This window comes from Sinohyriopsis cumingii, chromosome 3 (genome assembly GCF_028554795.1).
Source record: "Sinohyriopsis cumingii isolate HCF-2022 chromosome 3, ASM2855479v2, whole genome shotgun sequence".
NCBI lineage: Eukaryota > Metazoa > Mollusca > Bivalvia > Unionida > Unionidae > Sinohyriopsis > Sinohyriopsis cumingii.
Window position 1 is genome coordinate 20,007,616 of NC_142963.1, and position 20,656 is coordinate 20,028,271.

Below are 20,656 nucleotides of genomic sequence, written 5' to 3' on the forward strand. Positions count from 1 at the left end.
GGTAAACATCGGGTCGATGGGTAGTCACTTAGCAGTGGTAAGGAGAGATAATGAGAAAGAGTTTCTTCCCTTTATGTGTATTTTGTGTGTGTGTATATATATATATATATATATATATATATATATATATATATATATATATATATAAATAGATAGATAGAAAAGTGAACTTTTTCTCTTTCATGAAGGACTGGAATTAAGATGATACATTGTTTATTTCTCTATTTCCAACTAACTATAAAGTATTTTAATTTTCAGTATTACTAATGAAACTTGATTTTAACAAATAGCATTTTACTGATCAAGTGAAGTTTCTTAAAAGTAGGTTCCTGTGTATTTTAAATTTTAATATTTAATAAATTTTATCCATTTTATTTTTTAATTTCAGGTTTGGGTTTGGCCACTCTGTTCATTAGTCTCATCTTCCGTCTTATTGTATTGTTCCTAGCAGTATTTGGAACTCCTCTGAATCTTAAGGAAAAACTATTCATTCCATTTGCCTGGATGCCAAAAGCTACAGTTCAGGTGAAGCTCATGGAAAACTTAACATTAGTTTTCTCTAATACACTTTTATCAGGCTGCCATACAGACATTTAACCAGTTTTATTGTGCGGTTAATAGTCACTAATACAGTTAAAGAGTTGGATTACAGTTTTTATTTTTAATGACCCACCATTCGTGTGTTGGGGAGTACAGTTTTACTTTGTCTCTGTGCATCTGATCAAGTTCTGTATCAAGTTTGTGCCATGGGGCATACAGTTTTACCTTGTCTGTCCATGCATTTTCTTAGGTTTTAGTAAATAGGCCAGTGTCTCAGGCACTGTTTTGGAGCACTGCATTTAGTTAAGTTTTGTGTATAGGCCAGTGTCTCAGGTACTTTGTAGGAATATACAGTTGACCCTTGTCTGAACATGCATTTAGTTACATTTTTTTGTATAGGTCAGTGTCTCTGGCACTGTGTGGGGGAGCATTCAATTTTATCCTTAGCTGTCCATGCATTTATGTTCAACATATAGTTCAGTGTCTCAGGTACTGTGTTGGGGCTTGATGTTTTAGCCTTGTTTGTCCCTGCATCTAGTTAAGGTTTGTGTATAGGTCATTTTCTTGGCCACTGGTAGATCATTTTTGTTCCCTGAACAAATTTCCAGTGTCCAGTTTTGGAACTTTGACTTTAATCATGAAAGTAATTCCTCTACATTGCCTTATTAGTTTGAAATATAACAGTACTACTCTTTTTAAAACAATGGGCACTATGGTTCTCTGAGTTAACAACCACTATGGTTCACTGAGGTAACAACCACTATCGTTCCCTGAGGTAACAACCACTATGGTTCACTGAGGTAACAACCACTGGTTCACCAAGGTATCAAGTGATGGCATAACAATGAGTATTTTGCAGCACTGTGGTTCATGGAGTTAACAAATGAAGGCATAACAATAAGTACGTCCCTATGGTTCACTGAGGTTACAATTGATGGCATAACAATGTGTATTTCAAAGCTGGCTCACTGAAGTAACACGTCATGGCATAACAATGGGTATTCATGGCACTGGTTCACTGAGGTAACAAGTGATAGCATGACAACGATCCAATAATGTAATAGCAGTTTCCCAGTTAATGTTAATTTGCCACCAGAGGACATCCTTAAAACAAATTCCATCTTGAGTGACATGTAAGCATTAATTTCCTTCATCTTCAGAGGCTTATTTTAAGAGTAGTGTGTCATATTTTATAGGATTCATAAAATCATGAAGTTTGAAAATCCGTTACTGTATGAATGGCCATAGTGAGGTGAAGGTCATTCAAGCATAGTGTAAAATCAATTTTCCTGTAAAATCTGAAGTTTAATTTTTATAATTACATTAGTTATTAAAATTATCATGAATTTCAAGAAATAAATAACAAAAGGTCCAGTCTTTCTTCAGAGCAGGATGGTGATGTCCTGTCAGGTTTACTGGACTCAAAAGAGTTCAGTGAAAACTGGCTGAGACTGTCTGTCTGTCCTTCCTTAGAGTGCTCTGCCTCCTTTGACCTATCAAATCAGGCAGTGCAAGAGGAAGAGGTCACCAGCCTCCCTCTGAACTGGAGTTCAGCGTGGCAGTGATGACAGGTAATACTCTGATGCTATTAAAATGTAGATTGGAGAGCAGGGTAATCAGAACTATTAAGGAAAAGAGGATAAAGCAAATTACAGTGAAATGTATTATGCCTAGAACCACATGTGGGGCACAATCCTTTCTTGCAATGTGTATTTGATATAGTGTAACTCACACATCTCTGACATATTCTACTGGATCTGGAGACCACTTCAGGTCAGTGTTGGTTGGTCATTGAACAGTTTCTCTAAATATGACACAGATGGGGCACAGAAGTTTATGGTGCTGTTGTGGAGGTGTTAACTAGTGTCCATCAAGTAGGTCAGGTGCTTTCTGTTCCTGAATTTTGGTCTGAACACCAGACTTCTGCCACCTTATCACTTTACAGGATCCATTAAAATTCTTATAAGATTGTTCCATGGGATGTTGTTGTCTTCAAACAGCCTTAAAATTTCATTGTAGATAGGTTTTGAGTCTGATTTTTGTCATTTCAATCAATCTCTAGTATTCGACCATTATCTTTTCACAAATTTCATAATAGAATGGAACCAAAAATGTGAGGACTTCTTAAATGATTATTACTTTGTGCTTTTGTCCATTTTCATTGAAAAGGGATACTTCTGGAAGTTGTCTCAACAGTATTTGTTGAAAGCTTTATGCAAGACCATGTGTCATTTCATAAGATGTAGGTGTCTTCACTGTGTTGCTGTGACAGGGTTTTTGGGACACATGGCAAGGCTTTTGCCATATACACCAAAATTGGAGCATGGAACAATAGAATACTTTATTTTGCAATCAAACCTTGCAGCATTGCCTATAAAACAAATCTATAAGTGTTGAAACCAAATTGAAAAAATGAATTTAATCAAGACAAGACTTTTATTATAATGATATCAGAAGTTGTTATAGTTAGAATTTTACCAGATTAGAAAACAGCAAATGTAAAGAATAAATACAAACTTCATCATTTGAAATTCTGTCATATGAAGGAGCTAGGTAAAGAGTTGTACAGTTCCAGAAGTGCTATTGGGTTACCAATGTACTTCAGGTTTATCAGTGAACTGTTTCAATAGCTTGTCATTGCCGTAGTTCGTGTTTTTCTGCTTCAAAGTGACTAATGTTTGGTTGATCTTCAAACACTACTGAACCTTGTTTGCCATAATTAATTTGTGTTGTGTACAATTTGCAGACTGCTTGTCCAGCTAAATCACATCTCAAAATAGCATCACTGATTTTAACTGTCACAGATTCATTTAACCAGTCATCAACTCAAAGCAACGCTCCAGGCATTTGAACAAGAATTTATTCTTCACATCTTTATCAGTATAATTGACTATTATTTCCAAATGCTCATTTTCCTGTTGAATTTTCTTCAGTTTATTTTTCAGCAACCATTAAGTTTTCTCAAACAGAGCATTTAAAAAGCCTTATTTTATTGGCTGAAGTTTTAGTTTCATGTATGTTCATTGGTTAATCACATAACTGTGGTATTTCAGTCTTTTTCAGGAAAGGTTTGCAGAATGTTGCTAATTCATTGATGAACATTATCATTATTGATTATTCAAATCAGTCTCTCTCCCCATTCCCAAAATTTCCCATTAAATGTTTGCTGATGACATTGGAGACAGTTAAACCAATGGATCTAAGGAAATTTTTCAGCCCTAGGTAAAACTTTTTTAAAGATGTAATTATACTTACCAGTCAGTATTGCATGATTCCTCCTCCCATCCCACTCTGATGTCCAAAGCATGTCTAGATATCAGTAATGTGATTAGAGCAATCTTAAAAGTTTGTTACCACAGCTTGGTAATTTTTTTAATTTTGTTTGAAATTTCATGATCAGCATTTGAAAATTCTAATAGGGGATCAGTGAAGATGCTATTGTCAATTAAAAGTTATTAGTAAATGAAAGTAACTTCTTTCCCTAGATTAATTAAAGATTTATGACTGGTTGTACTTTTGAGTCAGTGAGGCAGAGATATATAACAGTCCTTCACTCCATCTCTCCATTTGAGGGAGTCATTCATGGTAGATTAATGGGTTGAGCATCAGATTGGTAATCGAAGGGTCACAGATTTGATACCCACCCAGGCCAACCATGCAGGTCAGCTGCCTCAGTATGATCTTGGAAAAGGCACGAGTTCCCATTTCCTTGATCCATTTGTCCGTCCATCACAAACTCTTATGAACACAGTAAGTCTTAACATTTTTGATGGCTTGTTATGTGGCATATATTATGGTCATCACCTAAAGATGCGCATATTGATAAGGCACTGTAATTTAGGCTGTAAATATGGGATAGTATTGATAAGGCAATGTAATTTAGGCTGTAAATATGGGATAGTATTGATAAGGCACTGTAATTTAGGCTGTAAATATGGGATAGTATTGATAAGGCACTGTAATTTAGGCTGTAAATATGGGATAGTATTGATAAGGCACTGTAATTTAGGCTGTAAATATGGGATAGTATTGATAAGGCACTGTAATTTAGGCTGTAAATATGGGATAGTATTGATAAGGCAATGTAATTTAGGCTGTAAATATGGGATAGTATTGATAAGGCACTGTAATTTAGGCTGTAAATGTGGGATAGTATTGATAAGGCACTGTAATTTAGGCTGTAAATATGGGATAGTATTGATAAGGCACTGTAATTTAGGCTGTAAATGTGGGATAGTATTGATAAGGCACTGTAATTTAGGCTGTAAATATGGGATAGTATTGATAAGGCACTAATTTAGGCTGTAAATATGGGATAGTATTGATAAGGCACTGTAATTTAGGCTGTAAATATGGGATAGTATTGATAAGGCACTGTAATTTAGGCTGTAAATATGGGATAGTATTGATAAGGTACTGTAATTTAGGCTGTAAATATGGGATAGTATTGATAAGGCAATGTAATTTAGGCTGTAAATATGGGATAGTATTGATAAGGTACTAATTTAGGCTGTGAATATGGGATAGTATTGATAAGGCAATGTAATTTAGGCTGTAAATATGGGATAGTATTGATAAGGCACTGTAATGTAGGCTGCAAGTATGGGATAGTATTGATAAGGCACTGAAATGTAAGCTGCAAGTATAGGATGGTATTGATAAGGCACTGAAATGTAGGCTGCAAGATTGGGATAGTATTGATAAGGCACTGAAACTGAAATGTAGGCTGCAAGATTGGGATAGTATTGATAAGACACTGAAATGTAGGCAGCAAGTATGGGATAGTATTGATAAAGCACTGTAATGTAGGCTGCAAGTATAGGATAGTATTGATAAGGCACTGAAATGTAGGCTGCAAGATTGGGATAGTATTGAAAAGGCACTGAAACTGAAATGTAGGCTGCAAGATTGGGATAGTATTGATAAGGCACTGAAATGTAGGCTGCAATTATAGCATAATATTGATAGGAGGTAAGGCACTGTACTATAGGCTGCAATTATAGGATAATATTGATAAGGCACTGTAATATAGGGTGCAATTATAGCATAATATTGATAAGGCACTGTAATATAGGCTCCAGTTATAAGATAAAAACGGTAGAGGTTTGGTTGTTTATGTACAAGACCATTGCTAGAAATCTGCAGTAAAGTATGGTTTTCTCAGTTTGCTTTTCATCATATATATGTTGACATGTACCAAACTGACAACAATCAACATTCAGATCTGTTGTTGCTTATTAATGTAGTCAATGAATCTGTACTGATCATTTTGTTATTTTAAATGAACAAGTTATTAATTGATTGATTGAATGGAGGTAAGTGGCACATCAATACAGAAGTTTATATCGTCTTGAAGTAATTACACACCAAGGCAGTCAAACTGCTCTGACCTAGCACATCATGTGATAACAGCTTTGTGTCAGTAGTGTTTACAGTTACATGTGTATCGTATACAAGTATATACTGTAGTTATCACATAGTGGTTATGTGTATTATGTATGAGTATGTACTGTAGTTATCACATAGTGGTTACGTGTATTCTGTATGAGTATGTACTGTAGTTATCACATAGTGGTTATGTGTATTATGTATGAGTATGTACTGTAGTTATCACATAGTGGTTATGTGTATTATATATGAGTATGTACTGTAGTTATCACATAGTGGTTATGTGTATTATGTATGAGTATGTACTGTAGTTGTTACATAGTTGTTATGTGTATTATGTATGAGTATGTACTGTAGTTATCACATAGTGGTTATGTGTATTATGTATGAGTATGAACTATAGTTATCACATAGTGGTTATGTGTATTATGTACGAGTATGTACTATAGTTATCACATAGTGGTTATGTGTATTATGTATGAGTATGTACTGTAGTTATCACATAGTGGTTATGTGTATTATGTATGAGTATGTACTGTAGTTATCACATAGTGGTTATGTGTATTATGTATGAGTATGAACTATAGTTATCACATAGTGGTTATGTGTATTATGTACGAGTATGTACTATAGTTATCACATAGTGGTTATGTGTATTATGTATGAGTATGTACTGTAGTTATCACATAGTGGTTATGTGTATTATGTATGAGTATGTACTGTAGTTATTACATAGTGGTTATGTGTATTATGTATGAGTATGTACTGTAGTTGTTACATACTGTAGTTATTACATAGTGGTTATGTATATTATGTATGAGTATGTACTGTAGTTGTTATGTGTATTATATATGAGTATGTACTGTAGTTATCACATAGTGGTTATGTGTATTATGTATGAGTATGTACTGTAGTTATCACATAGTGGTTATGTGTATTATGTATGAGTATGTACTGTAGTTGTTACATAGTTGTTATGTGTATTATATATGAGTATGTACTGTAGTTATCACATAGTGGTTATGTGTATTATGTATGAGTATGAACTATAGTTGTTACATAGTTGTTATGTGTATTATGTATGAGTATGTACTGTAGTTATCACATAGTGGTTATGTGTATTATGTATGAGTATGTACTGTAGTTATTACATAGTGGTTATGTGTATTATGTATGAGTATGTACTGTAGTTGTTACATAGTTGTTATGTGTATTATATATGAGTATGTACTGTAGTTATCACATAGTGGTTATGTGTATTATGTATGAGTATGAACTATAGTTATCACATAGTGGTTATGTGTATTATGTACGAGTATGTACTATAGTTATCACACAGTAGTACCGATCTGGTGGCCTAGTGGTTAGAGTGTTTGCCACGGATGCAGGAGTTTGTGGGTTCGATCCCCGGCCAAGTCATACCAAAGACTTGCAAAAATGGTACTAACAGCTGCCTTGCTTGGCGCTCAGCATTATGAGGTTAGTGTTAGGACTGGTTGGCCTGGTGTCAGGATAATGTGACTGGGTGGGACATCATGCCACATGTCTGTGGCATGATGCCTCAGTGCTAGACATCACTATAAACTGGTACACTGCAGACATCATAGTGATATGACTGAAACATTGTTAAAGCTGTGTTAAAAATCCAAATCACACACGCTCACATAGTGGTTATATGTATTATGTATGAGTATGTACTGTAGTTGTTACATAGTTGTTATGTGTATTATGTATGAGTATGTACTGTAGTTGTTACATAGTGGTTATGTGTATTATGTATGAGTATGTACTGTAGTTGTTACATAGTGGTTACGTGTATTATGTATGAGTATGTACTGTAGTTGTTACATAGTGGTTATGTGTATTATGTATGAGTATGTACTGTAGTTGTTACATAGTGGTTATGTGTATTATGTATGAGTATGTACTGTAGTTGTTACATAGTGGTTATGTGTATTATGTATGAGTATGTACTGTAGTTGTTACATAGTGGTTATGTGTATTATGTATGAGTATATATTGTAGTTATCATATAGGGGTCAAGTGTATTATGTATGAGTATGTACTGTAGTTAACACATAGTGTTATTTGTATTATGTATATATATGTACTATAGTTGTCGCATAGAGGTTATGTGATTATGTCAATGTAGGACTTATGTGATTATATCTATGTAGGACTTATGTGATTATGTCTGTGTAGGACTTATGTGATTATGTCAATGTAGGACTTATGTGATTATATTCCAGTATGCCTGGCATAATATTGCACAACTCTTTTTACACTGTTTGAGGTTAATACTTCAGATAGCAGTCGAACAAAGCAGGAAGATGAAATGGTGGAAGACGGTGAGGGTGAATAAATAAACATGGTATATTTGCTGCAGAGTTACAGTCTTTGAGTACTGATTCAGGCAAAACATCAGTTTTTAAAGTTTACTTACCTTCAGGTCCCACTGTGATTACTGTATATAGATGTAGGAGAATAAATTGTTTGTCATTTCTGATGCCAAATACATCTTGTTTCTTTCAGGCTGCCATAGGTGCACTTGCATATGACAAGGCTATTGAGTTCAAAAGATCAGAAGAGACTGTGTATGGCAGACAAATATTGACAATAGCTGTGCTAAGTATTTTAGTTACAGCTCCGATAGGTGCTGCTGTAATTTCAATATTAGGGCCACGATTACTGCATAAAACAGAAACCAAGATGACAGAACCTCCCAGGTTACAAGAATCTGTGGATGAAGAAAGAGGGTATGTACTTGCTGAGACATTGGGTGTAAACATCAGATGCTGGTATGAAGCAAGAGAAATCTGGAATGCAGCTTTATGATGTGAAGTTTAGCATTGCAGTAAATAACTCTTCAATAATTTTATTTTTAAACTTTAAATCTTTATTAAGTAAGTTTTAAGTTGACGAAAATCATTATTCCATAATACAGTGAAACATGTGAGCCATATATTGTGCTGGCAGATTAGGGTCTACTCTATTCATTCTAGTCATTATATCCAGTGGAGATTGAAGACCCAGATCTGTCAACACATTTGATACCAACAAGTCTGGGACAATTTGTTCATTCTGCCATGATTTCAAGTGGAGAGTGAAGACGTTGGTCAGTGGACAGATTGTATGATATGTACAAACCTAAACTGTTTTCAGTTCATTGCATCTCAGACATGAATTAGTAAGTTCTATCCAATCACCACAGAGTTATTCAGGTTTGAAGTCCAGTGTTTCACTATTTTGTTGTAGTCTTGATTACGCTTCCATTGTGAAAGGTGAAGGGAGCATTTTGTATTTTTATGTGTTTTATTATTGCATAATCAGACTCAGATGCATCTTCCTATGGTATTGCGGTGCCTGATGATTTAAACTTTTTCATGTGTTTTTTTTTCGGCTTGATCTGTAAGGCCAAGTAAATGTATGGTATGGCCCGGTGTCATTCATCATCAGCATTAATTTTGCTGTTGTAAAGGTCTTCTCTAAACCACCATACCAATTTCAGCCAAATTTAACAAAGAGCTTTCAGGCATGAAGTACTTTCAGTCTGTAACAACGAGGCCAATCCACCGTGTCCACCACTCATAAAAACTGAAAAACTTAAAAATTACTTTTCATAAAAATACTGCTGAACAGAATGTGACCATTGTTTTGAATGTTGGAATCACATTGGCATAAAGAGCTTTTAGATAAAATGTTGATTTGCCATCATTTGTGACTACCATAACTAAAAATAGAAAAACTTAAGAAAAATCATCAAGCACAATTTTGACCCGATTTTATTGGAAGCATTTCTGGCATACATGGCTTCAAACTTTTGAAAATTTTATACAGCTTAAGAAAAACCACAGAAAGAAAATCAACCTAATTTGAATGAATACATCCCAACATAAATGGCTGTTATACATGTCAACCATTATGCTTTTGGTATAAATATTTGGCTTTTATCACCTAATTACATCTTACTCTCACCTTTATATAAATTATGTTTTCCCAATACATAAAAAAATAAAAAGAAAGAAATAAAAAGTTGCACTTGTCATTTTTATTATCATCTCATTAATTCCACTCATCATATAAATTTGAGAATATTCTAAAAAGAAAGACTGCTGCATAAGAATAGCACAAGAGTTAATTTGTCCATCCTAGGCCTAGATGTAGTTTCCTAATTTGCTATTTATAGCAACTGTATACGACTCATTTCCAAGAAAATAGATGGTTTCCTTAATTTGAAACTTTACTTTGCATGTATATTATATTCTTAATCAAGTTAGTGGACCAGTCTTTACTTTTTAAAAAAATGGTGCCAGATGTTAAGCGAAACAGTCTTGTATGGGTTGACATATATTTTGATCTGCAGATCCAGGTTACTAGCAAAAATGAATGTACATTTTCCTTCAGTGTACTATAATTATGGCAAGTAATATATAGATTACACTTTTTTGCTCAGAATATGATCGTTTTTGCAACTCATATTTGCAAAAATTATGTTTATACCTCTCTCAGGGTTGGCATGTATATCTTTATCAAATACAACCACCATTAGGGTTCAACACCAATACAAGTCCAGTCTCTTACAACTGATAATAATGTGGAGGACTAGTGTAATTTTTCTTTTGGCTACACTATGGGACTATTGAGAAAAAAACCAAGAACAAAAACAATGGTAAAAAACAAAAACATTAAGAAAGAAATGGGAGAAAAAAAAACAGTCCATCCAGTCATGGCATGAAATGGTAATAATAAAAAAGTCTGTATTGAAATACTGCCTTTTTTCACAGGATGTAATGTGCAATGTTCCTGGTTAGCAAGATGCTTGATATTTGCACACAGCTGTGATGGATCAGATTTCTATGCAGTTTGTTGCATTTTTAAATGATATTATTGCAGCACAATACTACATTATTTCTTAATATGACATTATAACTGTATTATAATACTGGTTAATTGGAATAACAGAAAGAAACAGCTTATGATCAAGTAGATTTTTGCCCTAAATATATGTTGATTTTACCTCAGAAAATTGGATTAAAAGCCTTATGAAAGCAAGAGGCACAAGTGGTATATACTTGCATACATCAGGTCCAACTACAAATTATTTAGACCCTGATATTTAGTCACATAATGCATTGGAAGATCTGGGTTTATATAGCTCATTAGGGTTGATCAGTAGTACAAACAAAATAATCTGAACCTGATCTACCAGCACCTTTTACAATGGTAGATCAGGGCTATGTTGTTTACATTTAGACCTGAGTATGTATGGTACAATGGTAGATCAGGGCTATGTTGTTTACATTTAGACCTGAGTATGTATGGTACAATGGTAGATCAGGGCTATGTTGTTTACATTTAGACCTGAGTATATATGGTAAAAGGTGACAGCACCTTAATGGTGTATGTTTTTACTTCATTTAAACAGAAATGGCACTGAAAGAAAAATATGTCTGATAATAGCTTTTAAAAAAATGGATTTAAAGATTAGAATGTTTAAATATATTATATTTATTGCAGAACATTTTTCAATCCTAACAAGGATATCATTTCAAAGAAGGACTTGGAACACCAGTCACTTTGTTTATTTTTAAAAAATAAACAAATATTTCACACAATGAAAATCTCACATTGTTTTAATTATTTAAAGCCAGTTAAGGTGATTGTACTGATGTGCCTTTGGAAATGGGTTTTAATATGCATCTGCTGCATTGTTTATTTCCACCTACAAGAAACTGAATTCAATTCACACATGCCTAAAATTGTACTAATAGTCAACATTGTCTTAAAGTACTAGAAAGTCCAGGGACCAAATGTTTGTCTATGCAGTTAATGACCATTAATTCGTTTGGCAACAATGTAAAGTATCATATTAAATTCCATGTTGGGTATTTCTTTTATTCTGCTTGGATTTAAGTATTTGTTTGAAATATTTTATTAAAACTACTAAAATATTTTATTGTAAGAAGCATATGATGTTCATTTGACTTCTAGAAGCATTTCCCTGGAGATTTTTGCTTCTACACCTACCAATGTATTATATCATAGATTAAAACAGTAACTAAAATTTCAGTGGCTCAGTTAAATGCTGTTTCTCAGCAGTTGGTGATATTTTCCAGCCAAGATACTGAGGCTTTTTATCAATGATGGCTTCAGTGCACATCGTCTACTAGTACTTTTCCATTGTACAAACTAAGGAATATGTTGCATAGAGATACAAAATTCCTTTTTCTGCATTGTCTCTTCCCTTATAATTTGTAAATACCATGCCTGTAACTTTTTATGTAAAAGTTTTGTTAGACTCCTGCAAAAGCTGTTAAAATTGGATAAAATATTTTATTGGCAGTCATGCATAGGAGCTTGATCTGAGGTTTTATTGGTTGCCATGCATAATTGCCTCGAGTTTTATTGGTTGCCATGCATAATTGCATGAGCTGTTTTATTGGTTGCCATGAATAATTGCCTGAGCTGTTATATTTACATTGTAACCAGATATGAATATATCATGTAGTTGAATTTGTTGTTATGGAGATATTTTATGTGACAGTATTTACTCCATGAATAGCCTGGGGTCAGCTTAATAAATTTGGCAGAAAATGGGGAATGTGCATGTCATTTGAGATGATATAAAAATGTTTGCTACAATGTTGTAAAATGGTTCAGCTGGTCTTATCAAGCATCTGTTTTGAAATAGGAATTAATTCAGTGAATATTTATTCTTATGTATTATGGTAGATAAGCTCATTAGAATGAAGTTATATTTTGACACTTTACTACATTTACAAATGTACAATGTTCACCCAGCAGCAAATAGGAGTTACTGGAATCTGCTATCAAGAATTATGCTGGCAGATCAGAATTTCATGTTTTTGCTATGTGATATATAAAACAAACAGCAAAGATCATGATCAGCAAGTATATGTGCAATGGCAGATCTGGGGCGATGCTCATTGCAGTTGACTACCATTATTCATGAGCAAATATAGTGTCCTGCACAGTAATAGATTTTACTTAGTATTACTACATTGTACATTTCAACATGTGGGTAAATCGTGGAATAGATAGCATTTATGCAAAATTAAGATTTGTAACATATTTTTCAGATTTTCTTTGTAATGCTTTAATTTCAATTTTTGTGTCTCATTACACAGGTTTTTACTAAAGGAAAGAGCGGTTTTAGATGAGCAGTGACAGTAAGATTGTACTATTTTGTCTATAGTTGGCATGCTCATTATGGGTAGTGACCACTGCTTTTCAAATTAATTAAGCTGTTCAACTCCAGCCTGATGCTGTCCATAACTTCTTCCATGTGGGCTAAAGTCTTGTTTTAGACAGATGAAAACATTTGTTTTATTCTGGCCTTATTAGCCACCCTGTCTCAGAAGCTGTTCTCATTGAATTTCACTTAACGAATGTGTCAGTATTATTCAAAAGAAAGTAAAATAGGATTCAGGGCAAAAGAAGGTAAATATCATGTATTAATGTTGAACAGCTTAGTTTTTATTGTTGGTTGCATTTTTAGTTTTACTAGATGTTTTGGTTCTTTTCCTTCATTTCATGCCCCTTTCCCTTGACATTTCATCTAGATATGAAAAACTTTGTTCTGTAATTTTATTGCATTTGTCTTCTATTCTTCCATTATTATCAGACTTCTGCCATATTTTTGTTTTGCTGTGATTATACCTCATCTCCTTATCTCATAAAATATAAAACCTTTGTTTTGGTTAAATTTGATTGTATATAAATTTTCTACAACGTTTATACAGTACTTCCAGAGGTCTCAGGTCTAGAATTTAATGATAGAACATAAAGCAGGACATAAACAGTGGTGTAGAATATTGATAGATGATTGATTGAGACTTATGTAGATGAAATAGGGAGGTCATATAAGGTAGGAAGAAAGTGGATAACATATTAATATCACACTAGCTTGGCAAATTGGTGTCCCTAGATCCAGTAAAGGTAATACTAAGTGTTTGTCAACTATGGTACTTTGCTGTCACAGTTGGTATTCAGTCAGTGGCTTTGCTCCTATTAAGTTCTATGTTTAATACCCAGATCCTTTACACCATTTACCTTTACAATGCAAACAACATAGAATTAGATCTGCTGTTACATAGTGCACTGGCAGATCTAATTCTCAGTTAATGGATTTAAGTAATTATTAGGATGAATACACTGAAGATCTGGGACTGTATTGTTTTGTATTTAGTTGATACACAAAATACACTAACGCGATATGCTAATTTGTCAGAACCCTTTAAGAGCTGAGATCCCTCTTTATAATGCTGATCATGAGATTCCTAAAAAGAACCTGCTTTGAAACTGAGGAAACTTTATACCAAGGGATGTTCTAATAAGACTTTGTCATATAAGTGTATAAAAACAAAAAAAAATAGTATATTTAATCATATAAAATAGTATTATTATTGGTTGTAACTAGCTCAGAACTATAATGAATAGAAATAATTCAAGAACCACTTTTTTAAGATATTTAAATGAAAAGGATCCATGACCATATCTGTGAGGCTAAAGGGATAATTGTTTACTGAGGGACTTTCTAGCAAGGGACCACTGTAATGGGGTCCATGACCTATCTGTGATGCTAAAGGGATACCTGTTTACTGAGGGACTTTCTAGCAAGGGACCACTGTAATGGGGTCCATGACCTATCTGTGGTGTAAAAGGGGTAACTCTTTAATGAGAGACTTCATAGCCAGAGACCAATGGAATGGGACTCATGACCATATCTGTGATGCTAAAGGGATACCTGTTTACTGAGGGACTTTCTAGCAAGGGACCACTGTAATGGGGTCCATGACCTATCTGTGGTGTAAAAGGGGTAACTCTTTAATGAGAGACTTCATAGCCAGAGACCAATGGAATGGGACTCATGACCATATCTGTGAGGCTAAAGGGATACCTGTTTACTGAGGGACTTTCTAGCAAGGGACCACTGTAATGGTGTCCGTGACCTATCTGTGGTGTAAAAGGGGTAACTCTTTAATGAGAGACTTCATAGCCAGAGACCAATGGAATGGGACTCATGACCATATCTGTGAGGCTAAAGGGATACCTGTTTACTGAGGGACTTTCTAGCAAGGGACCACTGTAATGGGGTCCATGACCTATCTGTGGTGTAAAAGGGGTAACTCTTTAATGAGAGACTTCATAGCCAGAGACCAATGGAATGGGACTCATGACCATGTCTGTGAGGCTAAAGGGATACCTGTTTACTGAGGGACTTTCTAGCAAGGGACCACTGTAATGGGGTCCATGACCTATCTGTGGTGTAAAAGGGGTAACTCTTTAATGAGAGACTTCATAGCCAGAGACCAATGGAATGGGACTCATGACCATATCTGTGAGGCTAAAGGGATACCTGTTTACTGAGGGACTTTCTAGCAAGGGACCACTGTAATGGTGTCCGTGACCTATCTGTGGTGTAAAAGGGGTAACTCTTTAATGAGAGACTTCATAGCCAGAGACCAGTGGAATGGGACTCATGACCATATCTGTGAGGCTAAAGGGATACCTGTTTACTGAGGGACTTTCTAGCAAGGGACCACTGTAATGGTGTCCGTGACCTATCTGTGGTGTAAAAGGGGTAACTCTTTAATGAGAGACTTCATAGCCAGAGACCATTGGAATGGGACTCATGACCATATCTGTGAGGCTAAAGGGATACCTGTTTACTGAGGGACTTTCTAGCAAGGGACCACTGTAATGGGGTCCATGATCTATCTGTGGTGTAAAAGGGGTAACTCTTTAATGAGAGACTTCATAGCCAGAGACCAATGGAATGGGACTCATGACCATATCTGTGAGGCTAAAGGGATACCTGTTTACTGAGGGACTTTCTAGCAAGGGACCACTGTAATGGGGTCCATGACCTATCTGTGGTGTAAAAGGGGTAACTCTTTAATGAGAGACTTCATAGCCAGAGACCAATGGAATGGGACTCATGACCATATCTGTGAGGCTAAAGGGATACCTGTTTACTGAGGGACTTTCTAGCAAGGGACCACTGTAATGGGGTCCATGACCTATCTGTGGTGTAAAAGGGGTAACTCTTTAATGAGAGACTTCATAGCCAGAGACCAATGGAATGGGACTCATGACCATATCTGTGAGGCTAAAGGGATACCTGTTTACTGAGGGACTTTCTAGCAAGGGACCACTGTAATGGTGTCCGTGACCTATCTGTGGTGTAAAAGGGGTAACTCTTTAATGAGAGACTTCATAGCCAGAGACCAATGGAATGGGACTCATGACCATATCTGTGAGGCTAAAGGGATACCTGTTTACTGAGGGACTTTCTAGCAAGGGACCACTGTAATGGGGTCCATGACCTATCTGTGGTGTAAAAGGGGTAACTCTTTAATGAGAGACTTCATAGCCAGAGACCAATGGAATGGGACTCATGACCATATCTGTGAGGCTAAAGGGATACCTGTTTACTGAGGGACTTTCTAGCAAGGGACCACTGTAATGGGGTCCATGACCTATCTGTGGTGTAAAAGGGGTAACTCTTTAATGAGAGACTTCATAGCCAGAGACCAATGGAATGGGACTCATGACCATATCTGTGAGGCTAAAGGGATACCTGTTTACTGAGGGACTTTCTAGCAAGGGACCACTGTAATGGTGTCCGTGACCTATCTGTGGTGTAAAAGGGGTAACTCTTTAATGAGAGACTTCATAGCCAGAGACCATTGGAATGGGACTCATGACCATATCTGTGAGGCTAAAGGGATAACTGTTTACTGTGGGACCTTATATTAAGAGACCACTGTAATGACCATATCTATGATGTAAGAGGGGTAGCTGTTTACTGAGGGTCTTTATAGGAAGGGACCACTGTAATGGGGTTCATGATCATAAATATAATGTAAGAGGGGTGTCTGTGTTCTGTGGGAATTTACAGCAAGGGACCACTGTAATGGGATCCTTAACCATATATGTGATGTAAGAGGGGTAACTGTTTACTGCAGGACATCATAGCAAGGGACCATAGTAATGGGGTTTATGACCATATATGTGATGTAAGAAGGTGGCTGCATACAAGAAACTTTATTGCAAGGGACCACTATAATGGAGTTCATGACCATATCTGTGATGTAAGAGTGGTAGATGTTTACTGAGGTACTTTACAGCAAGGAACCACTGTAATGGGGTTTATGGTCATATCTATGATGTAAGAGGGGTGTCTCTTTTCTGTGGGAATTTATAGCAAGGGGTCACTGTAATGGGATCCTTAACCATATATGTGATGCAAGAGCAGTAGATGTTTACTGAGGAACATTGTAGCAAAGGACCACTGTAATGAAGTTCATGACCATATATGTGATGTTAAAGGGGTAGCTAAGTACTGTGGGACTTTATATCAAGGGACCACAGTAATGGAATTCATGACCTTTTTGCTGATGCAAGAGGGGTAGCTGTGTATTTTGGGACTTTACAGCAAGGGACCACAGTAATGAGATTCATGACCATAACTTTGATGTACGGGTAGCTGTGTATTGTGGGACTTCATAGCAAGGGACTGTATATACATAACATTTAATGATGAAATTTGAGCGCCACATAGACTATTGGACAACTATCAGAAGATTATGTTGTACCTGCAACTTCTGTGATAAAACTGATTCACCACAGAGCAAAACTAATGAAATTCATTTAAATTACAATATTTAATTTTATCCATCACAGTTCCTTCATGTACCTTATACATACCTAGTTGATGTGCACTTCTTAGGATGCAGAAAGTAGATCCATTCAGAAAGAAAGAAAAAATAATTATACATTGCTTACCAGTAATGTTCAAGCATGTAAGAATGTTCTTCGAACAATTCTGAATTTCAGCCATATCCAGCCTACAGGTTTCAGATTGATGAAAATAAACAGCAGATTTGTCATATGCTTGCTTGCAAGTCTGCTTTTTTTGTGAACACTTCTGGTGACTGCTTGTATGTGAAAGGTTGAGGTGTTTATAGTCTTCGTGGGGGCAGGAATTTCAGGTAAGGTGAAGGGAGGGTAAATGGGTGCAGCTTGCCATGCTCAATGGCTGGCATCATAGTAAGTATGGATGTAAAAGATATGAGGGATTTCAAGTCTTGATTGTTTTGCTGGGAGATAAAAGGCAGTTCTTTACAAGATAGTAAGCATCAGAGTTGAATCCCTACCAGTGGTATTTAGTAAAAACATCTGAGATCTATGTTTTATACACAAATTTTAGTCTGTGTCTTGTTTTGGGGTTCCCATTACATCTCTTAGATCTGCTTATAATTTTATTCCTGATGCTAATAATCCCTTATGTTTGTGTAAATTACTTGGCTATTACCTTGTCACTAGTGCTTGCATGATAATTGGTGATGCATGTTGTACCACCTGGATTATCATGGAGACTTCATGATGTAGACTACAAAATTGGGTCTTTCTGAAGAATAAGAGTAGAGTAAAATACTTCTGTATCACAATGTTAGAATCCACAAACTACCATGTACCATACCATTCAATAGCCAACCAAGTCAATTAACAGAAGAAAATAATGTCATCTTAGTTATGCAACACAGGGGTTGGGTGTGGCAAACAAAACCATGGACTTCATTTCATAATTACCAATTTTGTGTAAATTAAATGAGAAATACTTAAAACATTTATTTCATATTTATTATTTATCCTTTTGGCATAGAACCATTAATTTGTACATACACATACATTTATAACAAAATTGGCAACTGAAGTATAAGGCTGATCTCATTGTATTTATAATAGTAATCCAACAAAAATTGGCACAGAGAAGCATACTTTTTCGAATTTTTATGCTGGATTCCATTTGAATCCAGATACTTAATTTTGTGCTAATAACTCACACTAGCTTCTGAAATCCTGTATTTTCAGAAACACATTTACATGACATGTCCAGATGGATTGATCCTTGAGTTTACATGACATGTCCAAATGGATTGATCCTTGAGTTTACATGACATGTCCAAATGGATTGATCCTTGAGTTTACATGACATGTCCAAATGGATTGATCCTTGAGTTTACATGACATGTCCAAATGGATTGATCCTTGAGTTTACATGACATGTCCAAATGGATTTATCCTTGAGTAACAATAAAATGCATCAGTCAGTCATTGGGAGTTTCTAAAACTGAACTTGTATTTAGGCTTGAAAAATACTTGAACTGAAATTCATACAGAAGAGCAAGTGTCTTGACCCCATAACGTACTGGATATGAACAGTTCAACAAGTGTATATGACTGCCTACCAAAGGTTGGGAGCAAACATTAAATTTATTGAGTGATTGTATAAAAGACAAAGGAAAGCCAGTACTTGTCAAAACTTAAATTTATGACTTTGCACTACTGCATAGCAAAAACACGAATTTGCATGTTTGATTATAATAGCAAATCCTGCCACCTCTACAAATTAAATTGTTCAGTGGAAGGCTGACAATAGTACTGCTTTACCTGTCATTTTAGAATTACAGTGACTCTAAAAACAAAAGGGACTAAGATGAAGAGAGAAGGTGTATAGCCAGGACATCTTGTGCTTTGTAACATGCAGGAGAGCTACAAACAACTTTCCTGGTAATGCTGAGGAGAGTTATTTTATGGCACGTCATTGTTTACAGCACATTATGTCATATCAAAATGGCGGAACCTGTAAATATATCAATATTTGTGAAAGGCACCTGCCATGAAATCGTGGATGAACATTGAGAAGTTCACAGAGAAAATGTCTGGAAATCTTTGTTTTGAACAATAAGATTGGGGAGACTGGATCACTCCCCTGAAAGCAATTTAAGGAGTGTGATGATGCGCAAGAGCAATTGCATTTCTCAAAACACAAGCCATGTATAGGTGGTCGTGGCGTTGACTTAAACTGCTTCTGACAGTTTGGGTGATAAACTTGTTTTGTGGATGTGTACTATAGTTCATTTAGCAGGCATTGGTGGCCTGTTATTTTATGCTAATTAGTTACTTAATGTAATAGATTTATAAATTTGGATTTGAATTGAAATTTCATAAATTGAGATGGGAAACTGTTAATACCATTGCATTATTTGATGCTTGAATGTGAATGCCAGATAATTGAGCAAACATCTGTCAGCTGTTATTTACCATGGACTGAGCAATGATTGTAAATTGGATGCACTTAGGGCAAATACAAGGAAGATTTAGTAGCTTTATTTGTGATTGTTCAGTAGTAATTGGATTAACAATCATTAGCTTTTTAAGGAGCTAACATCTTTAAAAAAATAAGCAAGAAGTAGGAATACAGTTTATCTTTACAAATTATTAAATCAAACTCAGGTTTATTTTTCTATCAACACTTTGCAGTTCTTCAAGCAGTTCGTGGAATTGCTATAAAATTTCTATGAGCCATGCCACAACTGTGCTATAACTGATTTTGTGTTATAGTTGGGTTTCAATATTTAGTGTATATATTTTGAAAAAAAATTCCCAGAAATAAAATAAAACAGTAATATTGGTAAATACTTCTTTACGACTAAAAAATAAACTTAGCAAGGTCAACATGTTATAGCATCACATTCAAGGTCAGAACAAAAATATACCTTTTAAAATATTTACAAGTATTAGTAATGTTTTTAAGTGCTTGTTCTTAGAGAAGTATTAACTTCTTTTCTATATTGTCTGCTATATTGTTCCTAATGTTGATCATATAATTGTCATATATTTCAGACAGAAGCAGTTT

The 20,656-nt window shown here is 35.2% G+C and overlaps 1 protein-coding gene across 2 annotated transcripts in view; it reads left to right on the top strand.

The window, feature by feature from the left end:
- The window catches only part of LOC149802507 (sodium/hydrogen exchanger 9B2-like), a 75,263-nt gene that overhangs the window by 49,726 nt on the left and 4,881 nt on the right, over window positions 1-20,656 (top strand). Inside the window, exons 9-11 of one of the 2 annotated variants that reach the window (XM_089951751.1) lie at window positions 389-525; window positions 8,461-8,684; window positions 13,077-13,118. In XM_089951751.1, the coding sequence (XP_089807877.1) occupies window positions 389-525; window positions 8,461-8,684; window positions 13,077-13,116 (401 nt within the window). In that variant the 3' untranslated portion in view covers window positions 13,117-13,118. The remainder of the gene's footprint in view (window positions 1-388; window positions 526-8,460; window positions 8,685-13,076; window positions 13,119-20,656) is intronic. The other variant, XM_089951750.1, reaches the window with a different exon arrangement.